This window comes from Mugil cephalus, chromosome 22, assembly GCF_022458985.1.
Source record: "Mugil cephalus isolate CIBA_MC_2020 chromosome 22, CIBA_Mcephalus_1.1, whole genome shotgun sequence".
Classification (NCBI taxonomy): Eukaryota; Metazoa; Chordata; class Actinopteri; order Mugiliformes; family Mugilidae; genus Mugil; species Mugil cephalus.
In genome coordinates this window covers 8,177,723-8,197,644 of record NC_061791.1, presented here as the reverse complement: position 1 = coordinate 8,197,644, position 19,922 = coordinate 8,177,723, and the positions used below count along the sequence as shown (strand labels likewise).

At 44.0% G+C, this 19,922-nt stretch overlaps 2 protein-coding genes across 2 annotated transcripts in view; one reads left to right on the top strand and one right to left on the bottom strand.

Annotated features, from left to right (window-relative positions):
* The window catches only part of chchd3a (coiled-coil-helix-coiled-coil-helix domain containing 3a), a 67,983-nt gene extending 66,270 nt beyond the window's left edge, over positions 1-1,713 (bottom strand). Inside the window, exons 1-2 of the mRNA XM_047575550.1 lie at positions 1,483-1,713; positions 506-775 (exon numbers count right to left, since the gene is read on the bottom strand). Of these exons, the coding sequence (XP_047431506.1) occupies positions 506-775; positions 1,483-1,563 (351 nt within the window). The 5' untranslated portion in view covers positions 1,564-1,713. The remainder of the gene's footprint in view (positions 1-505; positions 776-1,482) is intronic.
* Positions 1,714-6,294: 4,581 nt separating this feature from the next.
* Positions 6,295-19,922, top strand: part of exoc4 (exocyst complex component 4) — a 112,515-nt gene continuing 98,887 nt past the window's right edge. The window contains exons 1-8 of the mRNA XM_047575100.1: positions 6,295-6,413; positions 7,253-7,442; positions 8,115-8,309; positions 11,140-11,333; positions 12,616-12,725; positions 14,399-14,499; positions 14,629-14,783; positions 18,231-18,411. Of these exons, the coding sequence (XP_047431056.1) occupies positions 6,334-6,413; positions 7,253-7,442; positions 8,115-8,309; positions 11,140-11,333; positions 12,616-12,725; positions 14,399-14,499; positions 14,629-14,783; positions 18,231-18,411 (1,206 nt within the window). The 5' untranslated portion in view covers positions 6,295-6,333. The remainder of the gene's footprint in view (positions 6,414-7,252; positions 7,443-8,114; positions 8,310-11,139; positions 11,334-12,615; positions 12,726-14,398; positions 14,500-14,628; positions 14,784-18,230; positions 18,412-19,922) is intronic.

Genomic DNA, 19,922 nt, shown 5'->3' with positions numbered 1-19,922 from the left:
GGTTCAGAAGGGGCAGTAAACTCAGGCAGAGGAGGTGCAGCGAATGCCTCAGCAGGCTGCGGGGGCAAAGCGTCCCCTGAAGGGTGTAGGGGTGGTTGCAAAATGGTAGCAGGCTCAAAAACGGGAGGGGAAGACAGAGTTCTGATTCGGGAAAAGGTGGAGGGGTGATGGGTTCGATTTTGGCAGGAGGAGGAGGTGGTGGTATGGGTTCAATCACATGTGGAGGTGCAATGGGTTCGGTTGAGGGAGGAGGAGGAGGAGGAGCGATGGGTTGATTTATGGAAGGAGGTGATGGTTCAATCACAAGGGGAGGGGGTGCAAGCGCGGGAATTAGGGAATCAGCGGGAGCAGAAGCAGGAGGTGGAGGGAGCGATGTTATTGTATCAACAGAAGCGGCAAGGGGTGGAGGAGGTGACACCACGGGCTCAAAAGCAGGAGCAGCGTTAGCAGCGGCTGGGGGTGATGGAGATGGAAGCAGCATGTCAGCAATGGTGGGCGCTGCTACCTGTTCTGTAGGAGGCTGAGGTTGAGGAGGAGGAGGAGGTGTCTCTGTGGCAGGTGGAGCCGGAGGAGGAGGAGGAGAAGGAGGAGGAGGAGCAACGGGTTCTACGAGTGGAGGGGGAGGAGGCAAGGAGGTGATCGGGTCAAACAGGGGAGGAACTGGCCTCAGGAGGGAAGCGGACGCCATGGAGGGTGGTGATGTGGGAGCATGTTGTTGTTGTTGTTTTGGAGGATCTGCGGGTTCCCTCATGCGCTTGATGACATTCTCAGAAAGCTGCAAAGAGGAACGGGAGAAAAGTTGGAGTAGAAAAGCCATAAAACACAAACTTAGACACGACATACGAATAAGTAACAGCAACACTTGTTATTCAAGTCTCATCCAAGCAACAAATAATTGTAGTTCTGTAACTGCTGAACTTTAAGCAGCTTCACCTCTGGTATGCTACACATGTGAGGGAGGAAACCTTTCCTGTTGACATAACCAAGCCTGGAGCTACACCTGAGAGAAAGGCAAACTCGGTCTCGCCTTGCTTGCTTGCCAACTGAGTAATAATAGCCAGAGCGTTGCCAAATTAAGTCTTAACTGATCAGCAAAAGCCTCTCAATCTATATTTAACATCAGTCGCATGCCACAACCTGCGACAGCTCCCTGGTAGCAGGAGCGGTCCGTGGCCACTTTAGCATGTGTCCATCTTCAAATGAAAACTCTTGTCAACGGCAACACTTTAAAAAGAAAATGTAATTTTGATTTAGTCAAACTCTTGTAGCGACTGTAGCAGCTACTACCTGCAAACTGTGAAGCTTTCAGAATGAATGAAAGTTTTCCAACATCAGTGAAGCACAACTGCTCGAGTATGAGCCATGTAGACCTCTTGTTAGCATCCTATATGAGGCGTCAGGTATTAGTGTTATTGCATTACCTGATACCGGATTGAGGTACTCGTGTAACACCTGTTCAAGAAGTTTGTAACAGTCACTTACCCTTATGCCCTTCACCACTGTTATATTGTCGTTCTCATCTGACTCAAATGACACCCGGCGGGTGCTGTTGTTCGCTCCCATTGTCAGACCGCGGGTAGGCTTCGGTTTTCTAGGTTACATGTAATACGGAAGACTGATATTCACTTTTCTTGCGATACAGCAAGGTAAAAATGTGGCTAGTGCCAACAGTGTATTTGCTTCGAAGGTCCGCACTTCCTTAGCATGACGTGCGTGAACAACGTGCGCGCTCATTGGACGGAGGCGTCGCGCGTCCCTGTATCGGCGATTTTCATTGGTCCTTGTTTGCTAGCGGCAGAACGTCACGTACACGACCGTCTAAAAAACTATTATTGTTTTAGATAATTTATAATGTACTTTCTCCCTTCCCCTTTCCAAAATTAATAAAATTATAAATGATAATTAATGATGTTATAATAATAGTGGAATGGTTATTTTAAATATTTAGTATTATTATTATTATTATTAATACTACTACTACAAATAATAATATGATTACAACTCATAAACATGAAATAGTTTGTTCATTTATGTATCAGGATAATGACCCAGCAATTTAAAATGTACCTTCTCTCTTCCCCCATTCAAAAATTATTAAAATGTCAAATGATTGTTATAATAATAATAGAATAATTATTTTTTTAAAAGCCATTTTATTATTATTAGTAGCTGTAGTAGAAGAAGAAGTAGTATTTTTATTATATTATTAATAATAATTTTATTTTTATTATTATTACATGTTGTTTTTTAACTCTGTATTGTAACTCATAAGTAGACATGAAATAGTTTATATATTCAGATAATGGCACAGCATGCTATATTATTATTATCAATAATTTATATTAAAAAAAAGCGCAGCAATCAAAATGCTACCACAACAAGAAATAAATTATTCAAGCTGCATGTGACTACATAATAAGCTGTCATAAATAATTCAATGAATTATGTGATTCGTAATTAACGTCAACACAAATAAGTTCTGTATTGTTGCATTGTCACTCTTCCTGCATTGACAAAAACAGAAAAAGATACAGTAAGGGAAGAGAAGAGGTGGTGATGGGATGTGTAACACAGGGGGCTCAACTTGATGGGACAATACTGACAGATTTTAAAAATGAAGAATGTCGGAGTAAGATGCCAAGCCCGTCAAGGGAGGCAATGGCAGCTCCTGAAATAAGAATAAGAGAGGCAATAGAGACTTGAACAGAGGCCCATTATGTGGCCGTATTCAGAGGTCATATTGCTAGAGCCCTTGCCACAGAACTGTTCCATCTCTACCTGTACTTTTCCAACACACCCAGACCCACTCGCGGGCTGCGGAATGGATGATTTTTTTCTTTCGTTCTTTTTTTTTCTTTGCTATGATCTTTTGCATTACTTGTTCTTTTCAAAATTGCCCATTGCACCAAATTGCCCATTCCAGTGAAGTTTCTTTCTCAGCGCTTAACAGCATTTTCCATACATCAGCACACAACCACTTCTGAAGGCGTTATCGTTTGCTTCTCCATCATTGTCTTTCCTCGCCTGTTTAGGGATTTCCTAAACACAATAAATTATTATTGATTTGATTTTTCCCAATAAGCACCTTAATATTGCCTGTATTCTGTTTTCTGTGTCTGCATTCTCCTGAAAAGGAGATGAGAGACCCAAATGCAATCTCGCAAAGCAAGTGCTGAGTAGTAGGCTTCTGTAAAAATGAGAAAAATAAGGAGAGGAAAACATTTTTTGTATTCTAAAAAACAATATGGTCTATATACAAGGGGTCAAGTTTATCTTCTGATCATTTACCTTAACATCCACAGTTGAGCTTAAATCTGTTACTTTAAAATGTTAATTCATTCACATTTACACATAAAATAAATCATCTCCAGCCCCACTAAGAGTCTCCATGCCTTATTTCATATCCATATTAGATACAGCCTTGCAGGTCATAACACTGTAACACAAAATTTGATATCTCTCGAGCAGAGAGGATATTATAAGGACTGACAGCTCATAAGAATCATCCTGTAAACCTGATATACACTCACACAATAACCCAATAAAGCTCTGTTCTGCTTAGTTTTGTATTTTGGTATTTGCTGCAGTGTATATGTTTCAGATGATGCGCAAACATAAATCAATAAAAACCTTTTTAAGAATTCAGCGTGTCCACGTGTAGTATAGTATGACTGAGGAATTCCGTATGGATTCCGCCTATACTGAAGACGCTCGTAGATCTTTTAAATAATATAAACCGTGGGCGGGGGCAAAGAAAAAAGTTACAGCGGCAGAAAGGAGTTTAGAATGGATTACAGCAGAGGACATCAATCATTTGAAGTGGCGAGGCAAGAGGAATTCGCTTCACAAAAGATGACACGATGCGGTTTTTGCTCGGCTGAGAACAAAGGGGGTTTTGGACGAGAGGAATCCAGCGCGAGTCAGAAAGAGCTTTAAGAAGATTATACGATTTATTTGCACATATTTAACGCATAATGGAAGAAAATGATTGTTTGTTTGTTTACTGATTGTACCTACCACAAAGAAGAATTAAAACACAGGTTTTCAACAGGGGGGCCGCAGAGGTACTGCAGGGAGGTCGTAAAATCTTTGGTTGATTAGACATTTTTTATCTCTATTTTTTTATTTTTTAGATAATACATATGAGAATCATGCTAAACAGAATACAGTGCTAATGTACTGTACAAGACATGGGGTGGAAGCGACACATTATAGTATTTTTTATCATTAGAATCGTCATTCTGCCTAGACGTAAATATAATTTGCATCATTATCCATCTGGTTTTCACGCTTGTTTTGATTTTAAATGATCGGGTTTGTCAGTGAACATTTGCTGCTTTCAAATCTTTCCGTGAAAATGATTCTATCATCGGCTGATGAACCCGTTTCCTCAAAGAACAAATCCTCTTACAGGATCAAGATCTCCAGAACAAAGAAGATATTGTTAAGTTGAACAGTTCCTCAAAAGACAGACATTAATAAAGTGTCTTTACATTTCCTTAATCCTTCTAACCCTTATGAGTCTTAACTACTTCCTTAGGTTACCTTGATGTTGCTTCCACAACAGGCCTCCATAAATCATGACCACTCTGTGTCTTTTGTGCTGATACAAGCAAATATACCAGACTAAGATATGACAGATATTTTGTTTGATACATTTCAACATGAAAAATCCACAAGGCACAAGGTAGTAGACGCAGTGTTTTGCCGCAACCCCGCATTTCCATGGAAACAAGTTAAGAAGTATCCTTCTTAATTACCAAGACATGACATTGTCTTTACAAATTCCAAGGTGTGTAATTGAGAGGTGAAAATGTGCCTGCTCTATTTAAGCAACCTTCTCATCGTCGTGTGGTATTTCTCTCAGGGTAATTAGTGGGGCTATTATCATACATTAACAGTGATTCATTGGTTAATTAGAACCCAAAAACCACACTTAAATAGATTCCTAAGACCAAGAACATTAATTATTCAGTGATCACAAGATCCACATTTGAAGGAGGGAAAAGAAAAACGCTTAAATGTATATTTTTCTTCAAGAACCACAAGCAGCGGCACCATTTTTCAGCATGTTGTAGAAGTTCCTATAGAATTCTTTTCTTTTGGTGAAACATTAGATGAACACAGATGCAGCATTAGGACTTAGATCTATTTTCAGATCATAACAGCACGTCCCACTAACCCATTACTGCCTTTGTATTTAATCCACACACACGTCAGTGACTTTCAAACCAACCGCTTACCGGCCACTGAAAGAAATAACCTTGGTCCTGCATTATTGGAGAAGCAAATCCCAGGAGATCGCTTGGATGGGACATGGCTTTGAAGGTGAGGTGATAAGAAGTTCAAATTTTAACTTGGACCTGGAAAGCTAGGTGCCTTCAAAAGAAAAACAATGGCTCCTGAATGGCACAGCAATTGCTTTTTGTTGGGGGGGCGGTGGAGAGAGGAGAGGGGACTCAAAGATCACCCACAATGTTATCTCGTCTGTCCACCGGTGCATCAATCAGGGCAGGGGCTGCAGAGGATCGACCTCCTTTGCTCCAGAATCAATGTCCTCTCCCATTCTCATTGGTACAGCAGAGATTGTCAGAGATACGTGGCAGCGCAGCCCTGAAAAAAAAAAAATAAAAAATCCAGCACTCTGTTCTAAATGGGTTGGCTATTAACCATTGACACTCACTGCCTCTTTCCTCTTTCGGCCTTGCTCCACCTTTCTTTATCAGTCTCAAGAGGACCGGATTGAAAATGCTGCAATCATCCTGTTGCGGTCATGAAACAGTTGATAATGGTGCTGATCAGAATCAGAATAAGCTTTATTGGCCAAGTGTGCACATACAAAGAATTTGACTCCGGTCGCTTTTCTCACTTGTACAAAAACACAGAACTTAAATAAGCGTAAAAATAAAAGTGTAAAAAATAAGACTGTACAGCATATATTAGACTTAGAATATTAGAATATTATTTGACAAAACAAAACACACATGTGGATACACACGTGTATCATGTATTGAGCAAGTCATATAAAATCAATTCATTATTATTATTATTATTATTATTATTATTGAAAGATTGCTTGTAAACCCAGAATACACGGACATTTTAAATTGTTATAATAAAACAGAACAAAGAAAAAAATAATTTAAACAACTCTTATCGATGCAGTTACACCATAGCTTTCGCATTTTTGACCATACGCAAAGCAGAAATCAGTGCAAAATTGTACCACTGTCGCAGAGCTACTACTTTCACATTTAAACCACAACTCCCAGAATCCCTTGGTGCAACCTCACGCCTCTGTCTTCCTGTTTGAGTGCCGCAGCTGGAAAAAAAATGGCAGGTGATACAGGGAGATACAGGGGTGCAGTCAGCAAAAACAAAGACCCTTCTGGTCTTCTCATCTCAGTCATAAGGTAAGGTGTGTTAAATTACTTGTAGGAGGTTAAAGAAGTCAGACGGCTCTTGCTTCGCTGCTCGAATTTGCTCCCAGGCACTGTCTGACAGCTAGTTGTTGTGCTAAAGCTACATGGCAGCTAGCAACATCCTTCCTGTATTGTCAGTTATGTGAAAGAAAGGAAAGGTCGCAAATGGATGTATTATTTTTGTTTTTAGGTTAGCGAATTATATATATATATGGTTAATATTAGCAGCAGTTTTATTTTTTTCTTAAGGCAAATAAAAACGTTAAACCTTGTACTCTACATGTAGCTGTCTACTTCTATTATTTTGAGCTCGTCGATTGTTAATCGTGTTAAACGCTCCCGTTTTATTATCAATTAAATACCGACATGATTAATAAACTGCACAACAAGTGAATCGAGTAAAGTAATCTACTGTTTTCCCGGTGGAAAGCGAAGTACAGCAATCCTGGATTATGGTGATATTTCCTAGCAACAGTTGCTAGGTGTTGCGACAGTAACGGACGGTTTTGACAGCTGTCGTTGAAAATAAAAGTTCCTCCTTTAAAGTGCGTATAGCTTTCTCAGTTTATAATTAAATGGACTTGTTCAATGGGCGTTTTACTATAAAATAAATATTTCTAAAACTATTATTGAATCTGTGCAGTTTACCTTGCAAAAAACAATGAAAGGATTTTCATTGTTTACCTGCCTTTGTTTTAATTTTTCACCTGAGCTGCCAGATGGTCAATGCTTCAGCAACATGTACTGTGGCCATTTCCTGCCTCAAGAACGATTCCCTTGGATTCACTGTGTGGATGTGCCTGTTTTCCCTTCTTCCCTTCCTCATGCAGGACTCTGTCCAGCAGCGATGACGTGCAGGACAGGGAGACCGAGAAGGGTCGTCTGGAGGAGGCCTTCGAGAAGTGCGACACCGATTTGGATAAGCTCATCGTTCAGCATTATGCCGAGCTCACCACCGCCATCAGGACCTACCAGAGCATCACGGGGCGCATCACCAGCTCCCGCAACAAGATCAAACAGGTAGAAAGGAGAGGCGTGCATATCAAAATGCACACCTCTCTGGATAAATCACTTTGGTTCAAATGGGTTTTTAGAGCCGTGACTCTGTAATTAAAAACAAAACCTAGAATGTGCTTTTTATTCATTCAGTTTAATTTGTCTCTAGCTATTAAATGGTTATTATTATTCTTATCGCGGTTTGGGGCTTTTTTTTTGTTGTTGTTGTTGTTGCTCTGGGATGACAGCAGAGTTAATTAACACAAATCTTGTTCACGAAGAAGAAATCTGCCTACTTAACAGTCGCCAGCTGGAGCCTGGGTCATTTGCCACTAGCCATAATTTTTCGCTATCACGCTTATCACCCTTTACACCGTCAATATCTTGACGGTGTAAAGGGTGTAGAAAAAGGACAGGTGCCACTGTCTTAAAGAAAAAGCAAAGGTAAATGATTCAGTTTAGCTATTTCAGTTTCTGGACACAGGGAGACTGAACCTGACTCTATAACTTGGAAACACTAATTATTTAAACTCACTTTTTTACCTAAACACAAAATAATGCCCAAGCTTAATGTCACACCGGTATCAGGAGCATTTTAAAAGGTCTCATTTCAGAGAGCTCCTCATCATAATCTTGTTTTATTAGGGTATAAAAACCGTGTGCGTCATGCTGAAGCGCCGTCCCTCTGCCCTGCAGGTGAAGGAGAACCTCCTGTCTTGCAAGATGCTGCTCCACTGCAAAAGGGACGAGCTGAGGAAGCTGTGGATAGAAGGCATCGAGCACAAGCACGTCCTCCAGCTGCTCGATGAGATTGAAAACATTAAGCAGGTGCCTCAGCGGCTGGAGGCCTACATGGCGAGCAAGCACTACCTTCACGCCACGGACATGCTGGTGAGCGGAGTGATGACTGCAGATGTGGTTTTCGAAAAGGGAGCGGGGATTTGTGTCTCAATATGTGCGAGTTGCTCCGTTTTAGATTGGAGGAGACAGACGGCGGGAGAGGCTGGGGAAGAAGAGACGATTTGTTGGATGTATGACGAATGGTCTTTATTGTTAACCTGGGAAAACCTGTAGATGTGTCTGGCAGCGCTGATGGGCTGGATCCGCGGTGTTTATGAAGTGTTGCTACTAAAGATTGATTTCCTGACGCCTCTCGTGGCTTTAAAGAGCCCGTTTCCAGCCTTGTACTGTCCAGTGGGTGCAGCTCACATCGTCTGAGAGCAGGGAAGGCGCTGCTCTCAGAGGTGTGTACGTATACGCGTGGCCTCGCTCTTATGATGCGAGTCTTGCGGTATTCTCAGCAGGGGAGCTGAAGGATGGTTTCGAGGACTAAACGACCAGGTTCTGTGATCTCTCAGTTTCTTTCCTTCCCTTCCCTCCTCTCTCTCCATCTTTCTCCTTTCTGCTGTCACCCACACACATTGTCCTCCAGACTTCGGCATTAATTAGTTTGCTCGAACGGGGTGACGCGAGGAGAAGGAAAAGAAAGAGGGACGGCGGTGCACCCAGAGGGGCACGAACAATCGTCTTTGTGGGGGTGGGAAGGAGCGGAGCGTCGCCGAACCTGCGCTCAGTCGGCGTTTTGAAAAGGTTGTGGAGAGTTCAAAGTCACTTCTTTTCGACGCTTCTTTTCCTCTGTCTGGCAAAATTTGAATGCTTGATCAGGATTGTGATATTTCACTGGTATGTTTTAAAAAAAAAGCTCATTTTATTTGCCTCTGCACATCAAAATGCTGCTGGATGAACAGCTCAACCTTTTGCTTTGGTGACATATATTTATATAAGCAGTACCCGAATGAATAATGCATTAAAAGTCGGCTTTAAATAACCCACACTTAAAACCAAAGTAGAGGATGTTAGCAATGTTCACAAAATGGCAAAATAACCTTGGAATAACATATTTGATTCCGCCTTTACATGATTTTTTTTTTTGGCGTGATGGAATATATTCACATACTGAATTACAGTTTACATATGCTGGACACTTAGACGGCAAACAACCAGGTTCATCTGAGCGTATTCTACATTGATGCACTAACATTTAATTTGTTGCCTTATTGCTTGACTGTTTTGCTGACACATTTTACACTCTCAGGGCACGATCTCTGAGAAAAAAGGCGTTGTGCCTATAAACTCGGCATCTCTTATTATTTTGCCTCGTGCTGTAGCAGTACCAGTAGACTGGCTGGGGATAAACTTCAGAGTCTCTCTCTCCGTCTCCCCCCACCGTGGCCGACTCTCTTTAACATTGCGCGCGTGTGAGTTTATGTGAGGCTTATGTCTTAGGGTTGACAATTAGAATTCAGACTCTGCTCTCTGTCTACTATTGAATGGCAGCCTTAGATCCCACGGGGTTGGTTATAAAAAGAGACCGGCTTTGGTTGTCGAATGTGTCTCTCTCCTCTGCTCCGCTCTTTCCTGTATCACCGAATCCAGGTGCACTGATACCGCCCTTAGAGCTGGAAACCCACTTATCAGTCCTCTCCTCTCCTCTCCTCTCCTCTCCTCTCCTCTCCTCTCCTCAAAAAAAATTCACGAGAGGCGTCATATCCTTCACTACGCTGACAGACCTGGCCCCCCCCTAATGACGTTAACCAGCCTTCCTCTGTCGTCCCGGCCAGGCGGTAATAAGACACCCAACTTCTCCCCACTCGCATAAACGTTACATGATTTACACTCGTATAATCGCGCGCATGTGATGACACACGGAGACATCCGAGGCGCGCACGCACGAAGCGCTCGAGAGCCTCGCGGGCACGCCGAGTTATTACATTAAGCCGAAGGAGGCTGATCATGCAGCGCATTAGCTCATCTTCTCACTAATGCGACTCTCATTTGCATCAACACACACTTGACCCCTGCTCCCTGCCCAGCACACAGCACCCCCCCCCCCCCCCCCCCCCCCCCGCTACCCCCCCCCCCCCCCCGCCCTGCCCTGCCCATGCAAATATTCTCCTCAGTGCTATCGTCTGGCCATTAGTGCCCTTGGAATAAACACACGCACAGGCTGGCACGTAGTATTTATTGGTGCAAAGATTTATTAATTGCAAACATGCCACAGCTGCTCCTGGGGAAAGAGGGTAGGGCGGGTGGAGTGCAGTGCAGGACAATAGTCATTTTCTCGGGTTGAAATACAGTCTTCATTTATTGAAATTTGTAAAAAAAAAAAAAAATATATATATATATGAATAAAAATAAAACATTCTATTCATTAAATATAGAAACGACAAAAATATGCCAATCGTCGCCATAATGGAGCGAAGCTTCACCATCGCTTCATTTCTTAGGGTTGGAAGTAGACAGAAAGGCAGTGCTTATAAGTGTCGTTAATCTTAAAGACTGCCTAACTTGACAGGCCAATCTGTCTGCTGTTACAATGATGTTTCCATTTGGCAACCGTGGGCAGCTTCGTCGGGAGCGGAGGAGCGCTGGCCACGAGCCAGTGAGCTGATTTAATTTCCCGATGAAATTCTCTGTTGATAATTGCTCCGCATTTGCACCGTTGTGTTTTGGTTGCCGCATCAAGGAATATTAAATTTTGTCTCTCCTGCCCGCGCTGTAGAACACAATTCCTTTTTTTGTCCCTCGCCGAATGTTTTGCGTGGAACGGTCACGAAACGAGACGCGTGCGCGTTGGTGGTCAAACGAGACGACGTCCCAACTCCCAAACCACTGCAACAAAACCTGACCGGTGTTCGGCTGATATGTTGTCCCCTTGCAGGTGACGGCCGTGGAGTCCTTAGAAGGCCCCTTGCTGCAGGTGGAGGGTCTTGGAGACCTGCGCCTGGAGCTCCACAGCAAGAAGCTCAACATCCACCTGGTGCTCATTGACGAGCTGCACCGACACCTCTACATCAAGTCCACGTCTCGCCTGGGACACAAGAACAAGGACAAAAATGCTGTTCGCGGTCCAGGGTGAGGGACGCTCTATTATTATTGTCTCATCATTGTCACCATCGTCAAAAAAAACATTCCAATATCTTGCACAGTGGCACAACTAATAGTTAAAAAAAAAGGGTTTAGGGGTTTTATTTCATAGGCGTCAGTGTTTGCTTCATACTGTAAAAGAATATGAAAGATATTTTTATCTTCCATTGGCATTTTTAGTTGATCTTTTAGCTAGTTTGTTTGAGACCAATGTACCAAAAACCTTTATCCCCTGCCCATTATGTAGACAAATATGTAGCCTTCAAAGCTCATCCTTCTAAACTTTAGACTGTACAGATGGGGATCATTATGAGTTATTCCGCCGCCGCTACAACTTTCCAATTATTTACCGTTTGAAAACCAAGACCATTACTGACAGAAAAACAATTAGGCCTCGTGTAGCTTGTTGCTGCGCTTATTTAGGTTTGTAAATTGTTCCGTGAAACCCCAAAGGAACAGATGAAAAACATCCCGAATTATTTAATGCTAGGGGCGGTAATTGCGGCTGATTACTGTAGGTGGTGTGCGAGTTAGCGGCGTGATGGGTAATGCCGAAGGAACATCAGAGGTGGGAACGCGTTTGTTTTCGAAGGCGACACCCTGCTGCCGATTGACTGACGGAGCGGGAACGTCCGCGGTCTCCGTGTGACACAGGTGACACATTAAATTTACGAAGTAGGTTTTGCAGCTAGTAGAACACAATAAGTTATGCCTTTGTGACATGAAGGCCAGTTTCTTAGCTTCATGATGTAACTTATTATGGATAATGCTGCACAGTGGCTTCGTACATACTGCTCCGTGGAAGGCATTAAACAAAAGTATAGTTTTCACGTTTATTTGTGTGTCCGCGTGTGTGTGGGACGCTGTAATTATGGTGGCAGCGGATCGTTGGTGAGGTACAGTGATTTATTACCGAGGGTCAGCTAGTGACAGGTCCTGGCCTTCCTGTATTGGGTCGCCTCTAACAACAAGCCAGCCTCCATACACCCCACTCACTTAGCAGGCACACTGTGTTTATACCGCCTTAAAGGACCTGTATTGCTTCCACCCCCAGCTTAAGGCTTGATAAATGGCTCATTGGAAAGCAGCAGCAATCCCACCCAGAGATGCGAGGCGTCGTGTTATAACGGTAGATAGGTTCTGTTAGGGTTCGCATTCACTAAACCCGTCAGCTGTTTGAAATTATTCCAAGGCTTCGGAGCTAGTTTGAGCTTCTCAGACGAGGAAGAATAATTCATTTTAATTTCTGGATTTTTTTTTCTCCTCGCAGCTCCATGACCAAAGACACGTCTCCGATGCCGGCGCTGGATGTCGGCGGCCTGTCCACTCCACGCAAGCTGCTAGATTCCTCCCAGTTCAGCACGCCTGGATCCAGCAGTGGTACGTTCTTCAGATCATATTAAGCAGGGAAAAAAGAAGAAGATGATGATGAGGAAACAGAAGTAGATATCGACAAGTGCCGCCGCACATTTCCAATCGAAAACAACTGCAGTCGCAATTGTGTTTTCACTCCACTGGCATTCTTAGCGATAATGAAATCATTAGCGTCGTTCTGACTTACACGCATTTGCAAGTCATTAGGAGTGTGCATATTAACAAGCGCCTTTGCTCACGCACACTGAATGCACATGGAAGCTGCTAATCCAGCCTAAACTAATGCCTTGTCTTGCACATTTGCATCTATAACTCACATACTCCTCATTGCTGTCTTTTAACATCCTGCTATGATCTTGATATACTGTACATCTCGCTCCCCACTTGCCTGATCCGCCACCCAGTGTCTCTGTTTTCACAGCAGGGGGAACATCGTATATTGTGTTCAAACTCCAACAGAGGCTGTTTTTCAGGAATGCATGAATTCTTCCCTTGGTTGTAGGGGATGCGGCGCGAGTCTGCACCGCATTCCTTCCAGGCAGAGCGCAGAGAAACGCAAACAAGAAGATAATGAAAAAAGTTAATCCAGCAATAACTCGGTGTTCCCTTGGTGTTTCTCAGTTTTTATATTAAGCCCGGCACTTTTTTCACCACCCACTCTTGGCATTCTAAGTTAGCGACTCACCGTTTCATTTTTAGCTCCGTGGATACCAGGCATCGGTGCGCTGCACTCTGCGTAGTCGCAGCTTTACTTGTGTGGCGGCCACTAACGGCATTAGCATATAATTGGCTCCTGGTGAGCGGTAATGCGGTCCGTGCCGTTCGCTCATCGTGAATGCTTCCTATGTAGCTCGTGTCAGCTACAGTACATCTGTCATTTCAATTACGTGTGTATCTTTCATGCCGCCTCCTTGTTATTCGTTCACCTCACCTCGTCGGCATGCGCGCGCGTGTCGACGCCCGACGAGTCAACGCACAGAAATGTGCGCAATTGCCGCTAATACATAATAAATACCTGTTCAATCTTCCCACTCCCTAGTCCCAAAAGTAATAGCTAATCCACAGTTTTCCTCGCATTATGCAAAGAGAGCGCCGGTAATTAGCTTCCAGCAGGCGGTAAGTGCCTACATACCGTCGTGTTAACAACCGTGGTCACGACACAGCAACCGGCTTCCATCAATGGCCTGGCTTGCCATTTTGTCTAATAGCATTAGAGCACCTCATTTGTAGATAGTAATTGTCATAATTATTACACAAACTACAGCTGGAATGGGTGAAAAGAGGAAATACACCCAAAGTCCATTAACTTGCCATAAACATTAACTCTCTTAACGCACTTTGATGGGGAATTGGGAGGCCCCATCTAATGGAAATTAGAGCATCACTCGATACTGCCATTCTCAATTTAGCCGCTAATGTGGCTAAAGTCAGATGGAGAGAGCAGGGGTTGGGGGTTTGGGGTACAGGTGCAGGTGTTCTTTGTTAGAGGAGAAAGCCTTATTGTAATAATACACTGTAGATAAAGCCATGGGTCTTTGTTTTAGTATGTAACATTATTAAAGAGGGAATAATAGGAGAAATTAGACTGCAAAACCGTGCTTTGACTATGTCATGTGTCTCTGAGATAGATATTTGTAGGTTTTGGGTGCTAACCTGCCGTTCGTATATATCTTCTGCAGTGCGTGAGCTGCAGCAAGATATGCGGGAACTGAACCAAGCAGACCTATCCGAGGTGGATCCAGAAGAGAACAGCGCCGAGTTCATGGGCATCCTCATCAGGGTAACGTTCAGCAGCGCTGCTTAAAAACCCACACACATTTGTTAACCGCGCATTTCAGCGCCCGGGTAATGCTATTCGGACGGCGCTCTCGCTTCCAGTAAAAACGAATGACTCATCCGTCTTCCTCAGGCTTTGGCCAAGCTGAAGAAACTCCCCGAGACAATCAAAGCCATAATGGAGCGGCTGGAACCCGAGCTGAAGCAGATTGTCAAGAGGTCCACCACTCAGATAGCGGACCATGCTTACCAGAGGGGAGAGAACCTGGCCCAGGAGAGCCAGCCGAGGTAAAGTTAGGACGGAAAATATGAGACTGAAAGAAGCGAAGGGAGATGAGTGGATAGTTATGTGGTAACATGAAAGACATCTTTTTTTTTTTTTTTTTTTTTTGAAGTGATAATACTTGCTTGAAAATAAGAAGCAATTTCTAAAAGTCATCATTGTAAACAACAGTATGCAGGTACTGTTGTTACTTCAATAAAGCTGCGTCTTTACTCCCATTAGTATTTTATCTAACCTGGAGTTTAAGCTGAAGCCGTTCTTCTGTAGTCACACTATTCCCATTAGACTCAATTCCCTAGCGTTTTTGAAAAAAGGGTGCCCACTCTCCCACGTGTTTCCACCCTCCCTGCCGATCGTAGACATTTATATCATACAAATATCGTTGGATTAGTAATTTTGGGCGTTGCATGCGGTGGGCACATTTAGAGCTGACAGTAGAGGCGAGCGGACGACGTGTTTCGAATGCACTCCCGGGCTGTTGATAGTCAGACAGTCAACCAGGTGTGAAACCCAGCAGAGGGCGAGGACCGCAGACACACCTGCCTCAGACCATGAAAACAGATACTCTGCTGCTTTAAACGTAGACAAGTCATGGTTAAACACACCCGTACACACACACAAACACTTTCACACCTGCCGCGGTAGGTGCTGCTCCATTTTAAAAGCAGTCACGTCAGCTCCCGCAGACACACACACACACGCGCTCGCAGTACAGTGAGCCGACTCGAGAAGCACAGGTCTCAGTCCACTGATCCCGAACCATTTAAGAGGAACGTCTTGTTTTCTGTCAGGGATGTTCTCCCCCAGCCTTGTCTGCCTTGCTTCCCCCCCCACCCCACTCGGTTGCCTCGCCGAATCTCATCTGACCTTAATGTAATAGGCCACCGTGTAGCTCATTCCCAGGTCTACTCCGCGCTGATTGTTTCAAGTTTGCCTGCATGTGTATACGTGTTTGAGCACTTAACGCTCAGAGGTGTGTGCGTGTGTGTGTTTGTGTATTTGGATGCATACACTCCCGGCTTTCCCTATGTTCACTTCAATTTAAAGTCAATGCTTGTTGCTATGGAAACGCCAACCAATGTACCACTTGTAGGGAACAATGGTCTTGAATATTGCACACTATATTTTATAGCACTGCGGACTAGCAGGCAGCACTTAAGCACTTTATAGCATAAACGGCAGTGTGTGGCTTGCTGTCGGTGGTTTATGTTCTCATTCACATCCGCCGCGATCGGCCACTATGGAAGTTTGTTTTTCTTTCTCTTTCTTGCTTCGCGGCACGCGGAGAGCGAAGTTACTCCGAATGAAGGAGCGGTTCAGTTCGCGTCAAATCAGACTGCTTTATTCTGCATAAGAAAAACAGACTTATCCTTATCTGAATCTTAACCGAGTCCCTTTAGAAAATCTCTTAGAAATTATCGAGCATTCAAATAAAAGTCTGTCATTTTAAAAACTCTGATTGCCTGTTTAGCCGAGCGGCTCGCCGGGAACGTCGGAGGGTCACGCCCGCGCGAATGCCTCTCTCCGCTTTGTGCGTCAGTTCGCGGGGCAGAGTGACATTAATATTTCAAGAGCTTCCCTTCGACACTCCGCAGACCCCCTAATTTAATGATCTGCGTCTGACAGCCAACCTAACGATAATCTAATTTGGATGCCGCTGTTGCCTCTTCCAAATTGACACTGGCGCGCTCGCGGCGCTGGTCAGCGAAGCCGGCGTCGGGCCTTGCGGGCCTCCTGCTCTTTCTCCCGCCTGTTCATCAGCCGTGTGTGCGTCAGCTTCGATCCTGAGGGGAAATGAGAAGTGAGACAATATGGATTAGGGTGGCCCCCACTGGGAGATAATGAGGAGAGCCGGCTCGTCGACGGTCTGCGTGCCCGCCTACAGATCTGGGCGTGTGTTGAACAAGGTCAGAGCTGTAAATTTAGTCTCTGCCCACCTTTACGCGCGCACATATGATAATGTATCGCCCTTTCTCCGAGGCGGATACTCACGTAGCCCTTCTCTTGACAGTCCTCCACGTTTATACATGAACGATTCCTTCACTCGTTGGCATTTCGCAGCTCCTCTCTTCATGTCGCGGACATCTCCCAGTCGCTGAGTTATAGCTCTCAGTGATTTGTTCCTCCGTTTCCCTCCATTAATAACATTTACTTGATGCTACCGCGAGTGCAGTGACACACCGCCAACCAAAATGGCCCCCAGCGAAACATCCATCTCGACTCTACATTATCTTTATACCTTCTCAGGAAATCTTGGCCCCATCCCAACACTTTTTTTTTTAAGCGTGCCCTTCTTTCTTTACAGCATTTACAGTAGTAAATGTAATATAGGAGCACTTGGCAACAGTACACACAGATAATGGTTTGGTTTCAAGCTCTTCTGGAAACTTTACTCTTCTGTTTGTCAGACCTTGTCAGTTTCAACAGGTAGGTTAATATAACAGTATTAAAAAAACCCTCCTTCATTACAGATAAAATGTTCAGTTTTGTTTGAACACCATAACCTTCATGAAGATACGATTTCATGCCATACATTCATATCAGAGTATTGATATATTTTGGTAATGTTCGTTCAGCAAGACAGAAAACATGGGGGCACAGAGGGGAAATATTTTCTAACTTTTTTATCTGTTGTCATCTATAAAAGAAAAAAAAAACACCTCCCCCTTGCTGCCAGTTTAATAAAACACAATTAAAATACAAGTACTGCGAAATCCGTGTTACACAAACAGTGTAATTATATTTATATTACCTGTAATACTTCCGCTAAAACAAAGTGGCAGCACTAGGAACTCGTTCAGACTCTAGCTAATGTAACCTGTGTTCCCTCTTTGCTTTGAAAGCTTTGTCCTTGTGCGGAAAGCAGTCATGGCAAAGTCTGTATGAAAGCATTAGCGCAGACGAGGCAACTGTGAGTTTTCAATCCAGAGTGTAGCACTCAGATCAAGTGGAAGGTCAGCTTGGTTTTGGCTGCGCTCTCCGCTGCAGCCAGAGCCATTTGGAACTAATGAGAGTGGCTGTTTGGTTGTTGAGTCCAGCTCGGGCAGCTCGCTGGCTTTTCCACGCTCTGTCCAGGTGCTGGGTTTATTGCTGCAGGTGAAGATTTCTGAGTGTCTAATGAACAGGAAACTGTAAATGAGAACGAGTAAGGGAATTGGGAAAGTGAAATGCACTCAGAAATGATGATATATGTTATTATTTATTTTATTTTTATTTCTTTTTTGATTTAATTTTGCATTTTATACTTGATCTGAAATTTGCAGTTTGATATGTACATGGCATTTTTTCTGTAGAATGATGTACTTGTGTGTTGGACAAGTGCTTCAGAGTGTAAACATTATTGTCTTTCCCTCCCCATAAACTCGATCCCCCTCCTTTTTCACCCTCCTCTTCTTCCCCTGACGCTTCTCACTCATCCCCTCGCTTTCCGCTCTCTCTGGCTCCATCTGCAGGCTGCTGCTGGAACTCCTGGAGCTCCTGTTCGACAAGTTCAAGGCAGTGGCCCAGGCTCACAGCGTGGTGCTGGCCCACCTGCAGAAGATTGCGGCGCAGTGCCAGGGCGGTGCCCACGAGGAGGACATCAAGCTCTACGAGCAGGCGGACGTCTCGGCCAAAATCCAGGCGGTGCTGCAGGTCAGTTTTGAAGAAAATGCGGCCAGGGCCCTCTTGATATATGTGCTCGGGAAGAGCTGCCTGCGCTGTGAGCAAATGACAAGTGAGGTCGGAAAGAACAGACAATATGGATTAGGATGGACTCCGCTGGGAGATAATGAGGAGCGCTGGCTTGTTCACACTTTGTGTGTCCGCCTATAGGCCTGGGTGTGTGTTGTATAAGGTCAGAAATGTAATATATATGATAGTATGTGTTGCCCCTTATACCTGACAGATTCCTCTCTTCTTATAAAAATAAATACTCCAACATCATAGACTCAATTTCAATTAAGACACACACACATTAACATTGCACCCCAGAAGAAAATACTTTCACGGTGAACTTTGTGTTGTTGTTTTCCCTCGCTGGACGCACCCTAAAGCTTTAGTTTGTCGTGGATCTGACGGATGGCATTTAGTGTGTTAGTAAGAAGTCGCCAGAGACAAAGACAGGGGGGACTTGATTGCTTTGATTAATTGTAGGTTCTTTAATTGGCATGTATTTATGCGGAGTTCTTGATCCCTGCCACAGTTTGATTGGCTGATGGGGACGAGCAGCTGTTGAACTGACCCCACGGCCGTTCTCCGAGGAGAAGACGTGGCAGTTGCTGCTCTCGCTGCGACGCGTATGATCACACCTAAGAGTTGTGGGGGGTTTTATTTATTCATGACATTCTTCTGTGGCATTTTACACGGCGCAGCCGCACATTATTACTTGAACCTGATATTTAAATGTACAGGATAAGAACATAATTTTTTTTAGTCAGAAAACAAAACAAAAAAACAAATCTGATGGTCGCAGTTATTTCTAACTACGACTCGTCTGCTAAAAAGTTTCTCCTCATGGATACACAAATGTTTGTTTTCGAGGGCGTGAACGTGCACAGGCATCCGCTGTAATAGCTGCGCTGTAAGTGCACAGCTATAGAAAACATTAAGCCATTCCCTCGCATGCGACCACTGTCAACACCCCGTTGCCAGGGGCTCCGCTCTGCGATGTGAGATAATGTAATCTCTTGATTAGAATACTCATTATGTGAAATGAGGTTTTCTTATTCAGTCACTCGTGTTATTATTTCCTGACCGATCCTATCAATATGAAGGCCGCTTGTCCATCTCTCCCTCCGCCTTGCTTCTTGCTCATTGGTCCGTCCTCTCCCACTCTGCATTTCCATTTCCCCTGCTCCTTCTTTCCTTCGGCGTCGTTCGCGCTGCCTCTGTATTACAGTCACTCAATTTCCCAGTACCTTGCGCATACCCCTCTTGCTCCTTGTAATTTCCTCCTTAATCTCATTATCTGACTTTCTTTTTTTTTTCCACTCTTACTACTCCCACACTCCCTTTCACCCCCTTCGTTTAGCTCGCTCTGTCTTAGAGAGTCACATATCAGCAATGAGAGAAATTAAATTCCTACTTCTCCCACTGTGGCTGTGGTAAATTTTATTGGATACTGAGCCGGTCCTTATCTCCCGTCTTAAGACCCACAAAGAGAC